The 13,860-nt window shown below is 49.4% G+C and overlaps 1 protein-coding gene across 1 annotated transcript; it reads left to right on the plus strand.

Moving 5' to 3' along the window:
- Positions 1–1,020: 1,020 nt before the first annotated feature.
- On the plus strand, positions 1,021–12,187 carry RHOD (ras homolog family member D). The gene is given in 6 exon segments (XM_073349057.1): positions 1,021–1,122; positions 4,224–4,311; positions 11,022–11,131; positions 11,598–11,732; positions 12,019–12,111; positions 12,113–12,187. Coding segments are annotated over 6 exon segments (603 nt in total).
- Positions 12,188–13,860: the final 1,673 nt, after the last annotated feature.

Genomic DNA, 13,860 nt, shown 5'->3' on the forward strand with positions numbered 1-13,860 from the left:
TGAACTTATCCAATTCTTTTTGAAGACTTTTAGCCTTCACAACCCCTCCTTGGCAATGTGTTCCACAGGTTAACCAGGTCAACATGGACTGGGAATCACACCTGCAGTGTAGATAGGATTCTATTTTTATTGGTGAATATTGGTACATGTCAATTTCACCATACACACCCACCCACTCACCCCAAAGAAGAACGGTTTCCTTCACTAACCAGCTAAATGTACAGCAAGGCAAGGTAAAAAAAGGCTGCTTGCGAACTGATTTGAGTTGGTATATTCTGATACATTGTTAAATCACAAATTGTCAACCGTTACAAAGCTTTATGGTTTTGAATCTCAGCATCTACTGCCATTAAGTGATTGCCTGGCCCTCTCCCCCACTATGTGACACATAAATCTGAGGATTTCCTGCAACTGTGAAAGTTTAAACCTATACAAATCAGGGGGCAAAATGCTAAAATATCAACATCAATATTATCCACTGAAATTATAAAAATCCAAAGATTGAAATCTGCTACATCTGAGTCCAGATAGAGTGAGCATGTGTGCCTGTGTGTGTCACTATTTACTCTCTCTTGTGCCAACCTGTTCCCTTGGCTTTAGTCACATTCCTGGCCACACCTGCCCCCACTCTCCGCACCCTACGGGAGGCCATGTGCAGGGTGTGGACCCCTCTGGCTCCTGGCTGCACCCTCCTGCCAGAGCTGGGTGTAGGGCAGAAGCCAGCGTCACCTGCAGTCTCAGAGCCAAGAGTAACTCAGAGGAGTTACTCTTGGGGAGGAGGAGGCCTGGAGAGCGGAGGTCATCGAATCACCATACAGAAGGCAGGCTCAGGCGTGATCTGAGGGGGAAAGGAATCCTGCCCTATCCAGGTCTCAGGCTCTGGGATGGTGCCTGCTGGCAGGTGGCAGTTCAGGGCAGCTGAGTAATGGAGACTGGCAGAGCCCCCCTGGATGGGCTGTTAGGCACAGGGCGCTGGAGATGCAGCGAGGAGACAGGACACAGTGCCGGACACCAGGGGGCATGGAGACTGAGCTCACTGAGATCAAAGCTGTGATTGTGGGGGACAGTGGCTGCGGAAAGACTTCCCTGCTCATGGTCTTCGCCAAGGGGGATTTCCCCAGGGTAAGAACCCCCCCTCAGCCAGAATGACCTGGGGAGCAATACCCCTGCCCTCACACTGCTCCACCTAGGGGACCCTGCCCCAGAGAAACCCCTCTCACTGCTTCCTTATGGGACCCTGTCCCTGCCTCAACCCCAGAGACATCCCCCTCCTCCCCTCACACTGCTTCTCCATGGGACGCTGCCCTAGACCCCCCCCTCCCCTCACATGGTTCCTCCCCCTGCATGGGACACAGACAGTGTCCCAGTCCAGATACACACAGCTTCCCCTGGGGGACCCCAACCCAGAGAGAACCCCCCTCACACTGCTCCCCACATGGAACCCTGAACCAGCCATGCTTGGCCCACCTGTTCATTTCCAAGGTAACCTCTGCCCTCACTGGGTCAAACCCCTGGTCCATAGAGCAGCCCCTCCTTGACACAAGCTCTCTGCCCCACACCCCCCTGCCAGGTGCTCTGAGTAAGCCCTCTGTGGACCAAAGCCAGGCAGGAACCTCTGGGAGTGGAAGGAAACTCCCCCCATCAGCGAACTATGGGAGCCCAGCTGGCCAAGAGAAGTGAAAGCGATTGCTCTGGGGAGAGTCCTGGCCTCATCACATTCTCCCTGCCCAGGGAACCTGCTCTGCTAAGGCCACCAGCAAACACCCTCCCCAAGGAGCCGGCAGGAGCTCACCCAGACAGGATCGTCCTGGCAGCCAGCAGTGGCTAGAGAGACCCAGCTCTGGGTCACCTCCAGCAATGAACTGGGGCATTTCCAGACTTCCCAGCTACATGCTGAGGTGCTGTAAGGCACTGGCTGCGCACACAAGTTGTAGCTGTGCCATTCTGGCTGTACACATACAGACCATGCTGTATAACCCCCTAGTGGTGACAGAGTTACACTAACAAATTTATTTCGGCATGCTGTACTAGTCTAAGGTGCTCCTCGTTCTTTTTACTAGTACACCGATTCTCAAACTTCATTGCACTGCAAACCCCCCCCCCCCCCCGACAACAAAAATTACTACAACATGACCCCAGGAGGGGGGACAGAAGCCTGAGCCCACCCAAGCCCCACCACCTGGCACAGCAAGCCTAACACCAGCCCTGGCGACCCCATTAAAACAGGGTCCTGACCCACAGTTTGAGAACTGCTGCACTAGTATAAACTCAGTAACCCCTTGGGGAAATGACCCCAAATTTTGCACATTAACTGTACCCACACCTCCATGCGCCACACAAAATGTCAAAGGAACTCAAGTAATGGGGAGGCTTTTCTAGCATTTCGAGAAGAGTTGAGCTTGAAACAGAAAGTTGGTCTAGTCTAGACCTTAACTAGCCCAGGCAGTTTGCTGAAGCATGCATACACCAGTACGGCCATCGGATCGATCACAGTGGTTTCGTAAATGGAGCCCAGTCAGAAGGACACAGAGCTACTTCAGGTTTCTTGGGTGAAAAATCAAAGGTGGTCTTAATCTTTCAGGGCAAATCCTATGGAATTTAGTGGGGCAGGAAACAAGGGGGCTCTGTAGGAATTCCTCTACAAACTTACTATAGAAAGCAATGGTGAATGAAACATTTTCTAAAGGCTTTTGTGACCTGTTTTATATAATTCTCTAGCAGGGGTATCATGCCCTATTCAATGCTATAAGGTGGTTCAAAAAGACGATATGAAAGGTTGTTGTAGCTGTATTGGTCCCAGGGTATTAGACACACAAGGCGGGTGAGGGAATCTCTTTTAAAGAGAAAATCTTCCAAGCTCACACAGAGCTCTTCTTTGGAGAATGCATTGGGGCACTCTATATTGGCTGAACTTCCACCTGAACAACTGCCCGCTGCTCACATCTCCCCACTAGCACCTTGGTGCTTGCTCTCAGGTTGCACTTCTCGCATGGTGGAGGGGCAGCTTGGAAGAAGCACAAAAAGCCAACACTATCTCCTTCAAACCCACCTCTGCTGCATGGCCTGCAAATGATGCCAACCTCCAAGCAACTGGGGAGCTCTGGTCACTGTGGGTTCCACTCACCATGGCCATCTTACTGTGTTTGTGGCAGCCACCTGTCCTCTTTGACTTCATGCTTGGCATGTAAACCCTCTGGGGCTGGAACCACTGCCTTCTTCTACACATACAGGGCCAAGCACAATGGGGTGGCGTCTCTGGTAAGCAAATAGGTCTGGGAAACCATTTTTTCAGTGAATACTAAATTTGCCCACAAAATGTATTTTTTAGAGCACCAAAAATATTCACAAACTTGGGTCAAATTCAGTGACTAGTTTGACCCCCTCCAAAAAATTGGGGGCAAAAAGGTTTTTAATAAAAGAAAATGTCGCATTTCACTGTTTCGAAATGAAACATTTCATTTCAAATCAGTGTTTCATTTAGAAGTGTAGTCAGGTTTTTTAAAAATGAAAAAGGGTGAAACACACCCAAAAACAATCCAACATGAAACAATACACTAGGAGGGAAATGTCTCTGCTCAAATGAAACATTCATTTGATCCAAAATGAATTTTTTTTCTGGGGTGGGAGGGGGTCAGGGTTGGGGGTGGTTTTGTTTGTTTTTGGTTTGTGTTTCAGCGAGAAAACCCCCCCAAAAAATCCATTTTGGTTCAAACTGATTTTTTTTCCTTTCAGTTCAGCCCTGAACTGAACAATATTGGTTCAGCTCCACATGTAAATAAAACAATAAACCACAGGGAGACACACAGCACAAGCACCCTAGAAAATCACATGGGTGGGGAGGGGAGAAGAAAACACACTGTTGCAGTGAATGGATGGTACAGTCCGTGGTTAAGGGCCATCCTTGGGAGACCTCCATTCAAGTCCCTGCTCTTCCAAAGAGCTTCCTGTGTGACCTTGCTCTGCTCAGTGCCTCAATTTCCCCATCTCTACAACGGAGGTACTACTTCCTTACCTCACAGGGGTGTTGTGAGGATAAACACATTACAGATTGTGAGACACTCAGTTATTACGGTGTTGGAGGTCATGTGAGTACTTTAGATAGACTGATAGAGAAGCGTTTAAAGAGGAATGAACGCTAGCTCCCCATGGGCCAGCCTGCTGAGCAGTAGTGATGGCTGTCTTTCTTTCCAGCACAGTGACTCTCCCCTCCTTTCTCCTCCTAGGTCTATGTCCCCACAGTGTTTGAGAAGTACTCTGCCTCTTTCCAGATTGGCGGCAAGCTGGTGCAAATCAATGTGTGGGACACAGTGGGTATGTATAGGTAGAGGATGGGGTGTACCAGGGGTACACAGGTCTTCCGGGGGGGTACATCAACTCATCTAGATATTTGTCTCATTTTACAACAGGCTACATAAAAAGCACTCTCTCAAGAAAGATCTTGGAGTCATTGTGGATAGTTGTCTGAAAACAACCACTCAATGTGCAGTGGCAGTCAAAAGTGCAAACAATGTTGGGAATCATTAAGAAAGGGATAGATAAGAGAAGATATCCTATTGCTTTTATACAAATCCATGGTATGCCCACATCTGCATATATTCATGCAGATGTGGTCACCCCATCTCAAAAAAAAAAGATATATTGGACTTGGAAAAGGTTCAGAAAAGGGAAACAATGATTATGGGTATGGAACAGCTGCTGTGTGAGGAGAGGTTAATAAGACTGGGACTTTTCAGCTTGGAAAAGAGACAAATAAGGGGGGAGGGAGAGACACATGATAGAGGTCTATAATAGCATGACTGGTGTGGAGAAAGTAAATAAGGAAGTGTTATTCACTCCTTCTCATAGCATAAGAACTAGGGGTCACCAAATCATAGAATATCACGGTGGGAAGGGACCTCAGGAGGTGAATCCATGCTGACTGTTCCTGATCACTTTCCTTTCCTCTAAGAGGTTCAGAATGGATTCCTTGAGGACCTGCTCCATGATTTTTCCAGGGACTGAGGTGAGGCTGACTGGCCTGTAGTTCCCAGGATCCTCCTTCTTCCCTTTTTTAAAGATGGGCACTACATTAGCCTTTTTCCAGTCGTCCAGGACTTCCCCCAATTGCCATGAGTTTTCAAAGATAATGGCCAATGGCTCTGCAATCACATCTGCCAACTCCTTTAGCACTCTCTGATGCAGTACAATCCGGCCCCATGGACTTGTGGTTGTCCAGCTTTCCTAAATAGTCCCGAACCTCTTCTTTCTCCACAGAGGGCTGGTCACCTCTTCCCCATGCTGTGCTGCCCAGTGCAGTAGTCTGGGAGCTGACATTGTTTGCGAAGACAGAGGCAAAAAAAGCATTGAGTACATTAGCTTTTTCCACATCCTCTGCCACTAGGTTGCCTCCCTCATTCAGTAAGGGGCCTACACTTTCCTTGACTTTCTTCTTTTTGCTAACATACCTGTAGAAACCCTTCTTGTTACTCTTAACATCCCTTGCCAGCTGCAACTCCAAGTGTTATTTGGCCTTCCTGATTTCACTCCTGCATGCCTGAGCACTATTTTTATATACTCCTCCCTGGTCATTTGTCCAATCTTCCACTTCTTGTAAGCTTCTTTTTTGTATTTAAGATCAGCAAGGATTTCACTGTTAAGCCAAGCTGGTCGCCTGCCATATTTACTATTCTTTCTACACATCGGGATGGTTTGTTCCTGTAACCTCAATAAGGATTCTTTAAAATACAGCCAGCTCTCCTGGACTCCTTTCCAATTATTCTCTCAGGGGATCCTGCCCATCAGTTCCTTGAGGGAGTCAAAGTCTGCTCTTTTGAAGTCCAGGGTCTGTATTCTGCTGCTCTCCTTTCTTCCTTGTGTCAGGATCCTGACCTTGCAGTGAACGGAAATTAATAAGCAGCAGGTTTAAAACAAAAGGAGCTATTTCTTCATACAACACAGAGTCAACCTGTGGAACTCTTTGCCAGAAGATGTTGTGAAGGCCAAGACTATAACAGCATTCAAAGAAGAACTAAATAAATTCAAGGAGGATAGGTCCATCAATGGCTATTAGCCAGGATGGGCAGGGATGGGGTCTCTAGCCTCTGTTTGCCAGAAGCTAGGAATGAGCGACAGGGAATGGCTCAATTGATGATTACCTGTTCTGTTCATTCCCTCTTGGGAACCTGGTACTGGCCACTGTTGGAAGACAGGATACTGGGCTAGATGGACCTTTGATCTGACCCACTATGGCCATTATGTTCACTAGCAAAGTCGGTACAAACTAAAATTTCATACAGACCATGACTTGTTTATACTGCTCTGTATACTATACACTAACATGTTCAGAATACAAATATAGTACTATTTATTTTATAATCTTATGGTAAAAATGAGAAAGTAAGCAATTTTCCACTAACAGTGTGTTGTGACACTTGTAGGTTTATGTCGGATTTTGTAAGCAAGTAATTTTAAGTGAGGTAAAACTTGGGATATGCAAGACAAATCAGACTCCTAAAAGGGGTACAGTAGTCAGGAAAGGTCACAGGGATAAGGCTTGGGGCATGGCTTGCTATGCAAATCGTAGTTGGAGCTTGATTGTGTACACTATACATGTGTGTTGGGGTGTGGCATATTATGCAAATCAGTGGGTGGCTTTTATTAGCATGCAAATTTGGGGTAGAAAAAGAGACACTTTCAAACAAGCCAATTTTTACCACAATGGTTTTTGAAAGAAAGTGACGTTCCTTACAAGTTTTTTTTTTTTAAAAAGCAGATTTTCCTCATGTTCAGGAAAAAAAATATATTTGTAGCCTTCCTTTTCTTAAAACATTTCCCTGGAAACAGAAGGGCCCCTTTCCCACAGGCCCACATCAGCACCCTGGGATCAAAGTTCTTTCTGGGTTCTGCTGTTGGCATCCTGAGCTCTATCCCCTACCTTGAACTTAAAGTGACACAGCCCAGGACTGCTGGCCCCCCATCCCTTCCAACAACAGGAGCCAGGCCTCAAATTCATAGAATCATAGAATATCAGGGTTGGAAGGGACCTCAGGAGGTCATCTAGTCCAACCCCCTGCTCAAAAGCAGGGCCCATCCCCAATTAAATCATCCCATCAGGGCTTTGTCAAGCCTGACCTTAAAAACTTCTAAGGAAGGAGATTCCACCACCTCCCTAGGCAACGCATTCCAGTGTTTCACCACCCTCCTAGAGAAAAAGTTTTTCCTAATATCCAACCTAAACCTCCCCCACTGCAACTTGAGACCATTACTCCTTGTCCTGTCCTCTTCTGCCACCGAGAATAGTCTAGAACCATCCTCTCTGGAACCACCTCTCAGGTAGTTGAAAGCAGCTATCAAATCCCCCCTCATTCTTCTCTTCCGCAGACTAAACAATCCCAGTTCCCTCAGCCTCTCCTCATAAGTCATGTGTTCCAGACCCCTAATCATTTTTGTTGCCCTTCGCTGGACTCTTTCCAATTTATCCACATCCTTCTTGTAGTGTGAGGCCCAAAGCTGGACACAGTACTCCAGATGAGGCCTCACCAATGTCGAATAGAGGGGGACGATCACGTCCCTCGATCTGCTCGCTATGCCCCTACTTATACATCCCAAAATGCCATTGGCCTTCTTGGCAACAAGGGCACACTGCTGACTCATATCCAGCTTCTCATCCACTGTCACCCCTAGGTCCTTTTCTGCAGAACTGCTGCCTAGCCTTTCAGTCCCTAGTCTGTAGCTGTGCATTGGGTTCTTCCATCCTAAGTGGAGGACCCTGCACTTATCCTTATTGAACCTCATCAGATTTCTTTTGGCCCAATCCTCCAATTTGTCTAGGTCCCTCTGTATCCTATCCCTGCCCTCCAGCGTATCTACCACTCCTCCCAGTTTAGTATCATCCGCAAATTTGCGGAGAGTGCAATCCACACCATCCTCCAGATCATTTATGAAGATATTGAACAAAACCGGCCCCAAGACTGACCCCTGTGGCACTCCACTTGACACCGGCTGCCAACTAGATATGGAGCCATTGATCACTACCCGTTGAGCCCGACAATCTAGCCAACTTTCTACCCACCTTATAGTGCATTCATCCAGCCCGTACTTCTTTAACTTGCTGACAAGAATACTGTGGGAGACAGTGTCAAAAGGTTTGCTAAAGTCAAGAAACAATACATCCACTGCTTTCCCTTCATCCACAGAACCAGTAATCTCATCATAGAAGGTGATTAGATTAGTCAGGCATGATCTTCCCTTGCTGAATCCACGCTGACTGTTCCTGATCACTTTCCTCTCATGTAAGTGCTTCAGGATTGATTCTTTGAGGACCTGCTCCATGATTTTTCTGGGGACTGAAGTGAGGCTGACTGGCCTGTAGTTCCCAGGATCCTCCTTCTTCCCTTTTTTAAAGATTGGCACTACATTAGCCTTTTTCCAGTCATCCGGGACTTCCCCCGTTCGCCACGAGTTTTCAAAGATCATAGAATCATAGAATCATAGAATATCAGGGTTGGAAGGGACCCCTGAAGGTCATCTAGTCCAACCCCCTGCTCGAAGCAGGACCAATTCCCAGTTAAATCATCCCAGCCAGGGCTTTGTCAAGCCTGACCTTAAAAACCTCTAAGGAAGGAGATTCTACCACCTCCCTAGGTAACGCATTCCAGTGTTTCACCACCCTCTTAGTGAAAAAGTTTTTCCTAATATCCAATCTAAACCTCCCCAAGATAATGGCCAATGGCTCTGCAATCACAGCCGCCATTTCCTTTAGCACTCTCGGATGCAACTCGTCCGGCCCCATGGACTTGTGCACGTCCAGCTTTTCTAAATAGTCCCTAACCACCTCTTTCTCCACAGAGGGCTGGCCATCTCTTCCCCATTTTGTGATGCCCAGTGCAGCAGTCTGGGAGCTGACCTTGTTAGTGAAGACAGAGGCAAAAAAAGCATTGAGTACATTAGCTTTTTCCACATCCTTTGTCACTAGGTTGCCTCCCTCATTCAGTAAGGGGCCCACACTTTCCTTGGCTTTCTTCTTGTTGCCAACATACCTGAAGAAACCCTTCTTGTTACTCTTGACATCTCTGGCTAGCTGCAGCTCCAGGTGCTATTTGGCCCTCCTGATTTCATTCCTACATGCCCGAGCAATATTTTTATACTCTTCCCTGGTCATATGTCCAACCTTCCACTTCTTGTAAGCTTTTTTATGTTTAAGATCCGCTAGGATTTCACCGTTAAGCCAAGCTGGTCGCCTGCCATATTTACTATTCTTTCGACACATCGGGATGGTTTGTCCCTGTAACCTCAACAGGGATTCCTTGAAATACAGCCAGCTCTCCTGGACTCCTTTCCCCTTCATGTTAGTCCCCCAGGGGATCCTACCCATCTGTTCCCTGAGGGAGTCGAAGTTTGCTTTCCGGAAGTCCAGGGTCCGTATCCTGCTGCTTACCTTTCTTCCCTGTGTCAGGATCCTGAACTCAACCAACTCATGGTCACTGCCTCCCAGATTCCCATCCACTTTTGCTTCCCCCACTAATTCTTCCCGGTTTGTGAGCAGCAGGTCAAGAAAAGCTCCCCCACCAGTTGGCTCCTCTAGCACTTGCACCAGGAAATTGTCCCCTACGCTTTCCAAAAACTTCCTGGATTGTCTATGCACCGCTGTATTGCTCTCCCAGCAGATATCAGGAAAATTAAAGTCACCCATAAGAACCAGGGCGTGCGATCTAGTAGCTTCTGCGAGTTGCCAGAAGAAAGCCTCATCCACCTCATCCCCCTGGTCCGGTGGTCTATAGCAGACTCCCACCACTACATCACTCTTGTTGCTCACACTTCTAAACTTAATCCAGAGACACTCAGGTTTTTCTGCAGTTTCATACCGGAGCTCTGAGCAGTCATACTGCTCCCTTACATACAGTGCTACTCCCCCACCTTTTCTGCGCTGCCTGTCCTTCCTGAACAGTTTATATCCACCCACGACAGTACTCCAGTCATGTGAGTTATCCCACCAAGTCTCTGTTATTCCAATCACATCATAATTCCTTGACATCACCAGGACCTCCAGTTCTCCCTGCTTGTTTCCAAGGCTTTGTGCATTCGTATATAAGCACTTGAGATAACCTGCTGATTGCCCCTCATTCTCAGTATGAGGCAGGAGCCCTCCCCTCACAGACATTCCTGCCTGTGCTTCCTCCCGGTATCCCGCTTTCCCACTTACCTCAGGGCTTTGGTCTCCTTCCCCCGGTGAGCCTAGTTTAAAGCCCTCCTCACCAGGTTAGCCAGCCTGCTCGCAAAGATGCTCTTCCCTCTCTTCGTAAGATGGAGCCCGTCTCTGCCCAGCACTCCTCCTTCTTGGAAGACCATCCCATGGTCAAAGAATCCAAAGCCTTCTCTCCGACACCACCTGCGTAGCCATTCGTTGACTTCCACGATTCAATGGTCCCTACCCAGGCCTTTTCCTTCCACGGGGAGGATGGATGAGAACACCACTTGTGCCTCAAACTCCTTTATCCTTCTTCCCAGAGCCACGTAGTCCGCAGTGATCCGCTCAAGGTCATTCTTGGCAGTATCATTGGTGCCCACGTGGAGAAGCAGGAAGGGGTAGCGATCCGAGGGCTTGATGAGTCTCGGCAGTCTCTCCGTCACATCGCGAATCTTAGCCCCCGGCAAGCAGCAGACTTCTCGGTTTTCCCGGTCAGGGCGGCAGATAGATGACTCAGTCCCCTGAAGTAGAGAGTCCCCGACCACCACCACCCCCCTCCTTCTCTTGGGAGTGGTGGTCGTGGAACCCCCCCATCTCAGGACAGTGCATCTCATGCCTTCCAACCAGCGGAGTCTCCTTCACATATGTGAGTGTGAGTGTGCATGCACATATGTATCAGCACACGTTAGTGTGTCAATATGTATGTGTGAGTGCACCAGTGGGTGGCTGAATACACACACATGGTTGGCTGTCCTTGGGGGCTGGATCCCCTCTCACATACAGAGGGTGGGGAGGGGTTGGGGACCCTGCACTTGAAGGGGAGGGGTACTTAGTGACCTCCATCTCCTCCTCACAGGGCAGGAAGATTACAACAGGCTCTGCCCCCTCTCCTACACAGGAGCCCATGTGATTCTCATGTGCTTCGACGTCACCAGTCCCAACAGCTTCAACAACATTCTCACAAAGGTAACAAAACTTCTATAGATCAAATGGAAGAGGCTGGGACTGGAGTAGCTGGAAGCTCCTGCCACAGCCAGTGCTGCTTCCCTGCTCCCTGCAGCACCCCCTTCTGGAGAGGCTGGGGCAGCCGGGAGCTCCCCCCACACAGCCACTGCTCCCACCCCGCTCCCTGCAGTGCCAGCCTGGGACTGGAGTAGTCGGGAGCTCCTGCACAGCCAACCCCAATTTCATGAGCATTCATGGCCTGCCATACAATTTCCATACCCAGATGTGGCCCTCAGGCCAAAAAGTTTGCCCACCACTGCTCTAGCTCTGTTCTGCTGGCCTCTATTGTGTTCCTTAGGGGTATGTCCCATTCTCTGATTTAATGGGGATGAACATGGGGCTCAGACCCTCCCCCAAAGCCTCTGAGGGCATGTGGGGTCTCCCACCCCAGTGCTCAGCCCCTGTCTCCATCTCTCTCCCTGCATAGTGGTACCCGGAGGTGAATCACTTCTGCAAGGGCATCCCCATCGTGCTGGTGGGCTGCAAGACTGACCTGAGGAAGGACAAGGTCCTTCTGAGGCAGCTCCACGAGGACCAGCTGGAGCCCATCACCTACCATAAGGTGACAAAGCCTCTCCCCCGCTTGGCCAACACACGCCATCCTGAATCATCATGCTGGGATGAGGTTGTGGCAAGGCAGCGATTCAGTCAGCCGAAGCAGGGCATGTCCTGGGCCCTGCCAGAGACTCGAGGAAGCCCAGGAATGGTAGCTGGGGAGGTGATGCCCAATGGGAATGGATCCTGGAGGCCCCAGGCTGTACAATGGGCACAACATGCCTTCAGCAGGGACCCCAGGCCCTGCCCAGCCCTATGCCTTCTGTGGGTCTCACACCACTCCCCTGTTGCAGGCAGAGGCCATGGCCTGGGAGGTGCACGCTGTCACCTACCTTGAGTGCTCGGCCAAGTACCAAGAGAACATCACCGACAACTTCATGGAGGCCTTCCAGCGCTGCCTTGAGCACCATGCGGAAGGGCCAGCGCAAACGAAAATCCAAGAGAAGCTGCCTGCTCTCCTAGCCACCTCCATACTTCTCCTGGGGACACCCCAGTGTCCTGCACCCATCCCAGAGCCATCTCTGCCCTCCAGCATCTCCATGGGCATCGGGTCCCACGCAGCAGGGACTGACAGGGCAGATCTTGCCCTCCTCGCAGCATGCATCACCGGGGATGAATGATGCCACAGGAAGGGCAAATACCTCCCCCATAATCTGGCACAGAATGAGACCAGAGTGGAGAAGGAGCCATATTCCAGCTCACATGATTCACTCCCTCAGCTCTGTAACAGATCACAAGTTCATGTTCAATAGCCCTAATTCCTCCCAGATTTGCCTGGCACCATCTAGCAACTACCAGCCCACACAGCTCCTAATAGCATAGCCCGGCTCCTGCACGACTCCCACCACTGTGACCCACGGTGGCCCCATCCATGTCCACTGACCAATTCCCTGAACCCATCCACAAGACTCCACAGCCACAAGTCTCTGCAGGGCATAAGCCCGAGGAGGGACTGTGGTGTTGTCTTTGTTCTGTGTTTGTACAGCACCTCACAAAGTAAGGTCCTGGACCATGGCTGGGGCTCCTGGATGCTGCGATAATACTCCTAGTTAGTATTTATTATGTGTAACAGATGAGGCTGAGCAAAGGACTGAGGGTGAGGCTCCCTCTCCTGTCTGGAAGATCTGAGTAAGGGAACACCCATCAAAGACCCCTTGGTGTGAGAACCCCTTGGGAAGAACCAACTAGACCACCCAGCATATTACCACAAAGCCAGGGCAGCATTGTTCCCTACAGGACCATTTCCCATTGTCTTGGCCAGTCACGTTCAATGCCATTGGGGCTCCCATCACCTCCCCCGGTGGCCAATCCCATGGCCTAAGTCATCCCACCTCCTGGACTATCTCCTCGCTCCCCTTGTCCCTCACTCAGGTTCCATCCTAGGACTCCAGTTATTCTCCTGTTTGAGAGACTAAGCTCCTTCCTCCTTGGGGGGTGGGTGGGTTAACCCATCAGAGATCCTGTGTCACCACTACCCTTCATTGCTCCATCCCTAAGTTAGCTAGATCCTCCTAAATCAGACACCTGAGCTTTTGTCTGAGCAGCTCCCAGTGTGCTGATCTCACTTTGGTGATGTGGTACCCAGAGCTCAGCACAACGGGACAGAACCCCAACTGGAGTAAATTGGCATCACTCCATTGACTCCAGTAGTGCTGCACCCATTTACACCAGCTGGGGATCTATGGACTCCAATGGAGTAATGCCAAATTTACACCAGCTAGGAATTTAGCAGCTCCAGCTGATTTGGACCAGCTAGGGATCTGGCCCATTGATTCCAATGGAGTTGGGTTGATTTACACCATTTGAGGATCTGGTTCTACTGACTCCAACAGAGCTACAACCAGTTTACACCCACTGGTTACCTGGCCTCCTTGATTCCAATGGAGTGATGCTGATCAGCCCCATGGGGCAGGGGGAGGCTGGCATACATACTAGTTGTAGGGAAAGGGATGAACCATCCCATTGGGGATTAACTGAGTTAACCACAAGAGTGACACAAAGGTCCCTTAGCAAAAGGTCCCCTGTTCTTTGCAAGTAACTCTTGCCTCAGACGTGGTAAACTCACTACATCAAACATATCTTGCCAGGCATTTATCCATAAACCGTAACATGGAAGGTAGCTACAGAAAGCTCAT

The sequence above is a fragment of the Lepidochelys kempii genome, chromosome 6 (assembly GCF_965140285.1).
Source record: "Lepidochelys kempii isolate rLepKem1 chromosome 6, rLepKem1.hap1, whole genome shotgun sequence".
NCBI lineage: Eukaryota > Metazoa > Chordata > Testudines > Cheloniidae > Lepidochelys > Lepidochelys kempii.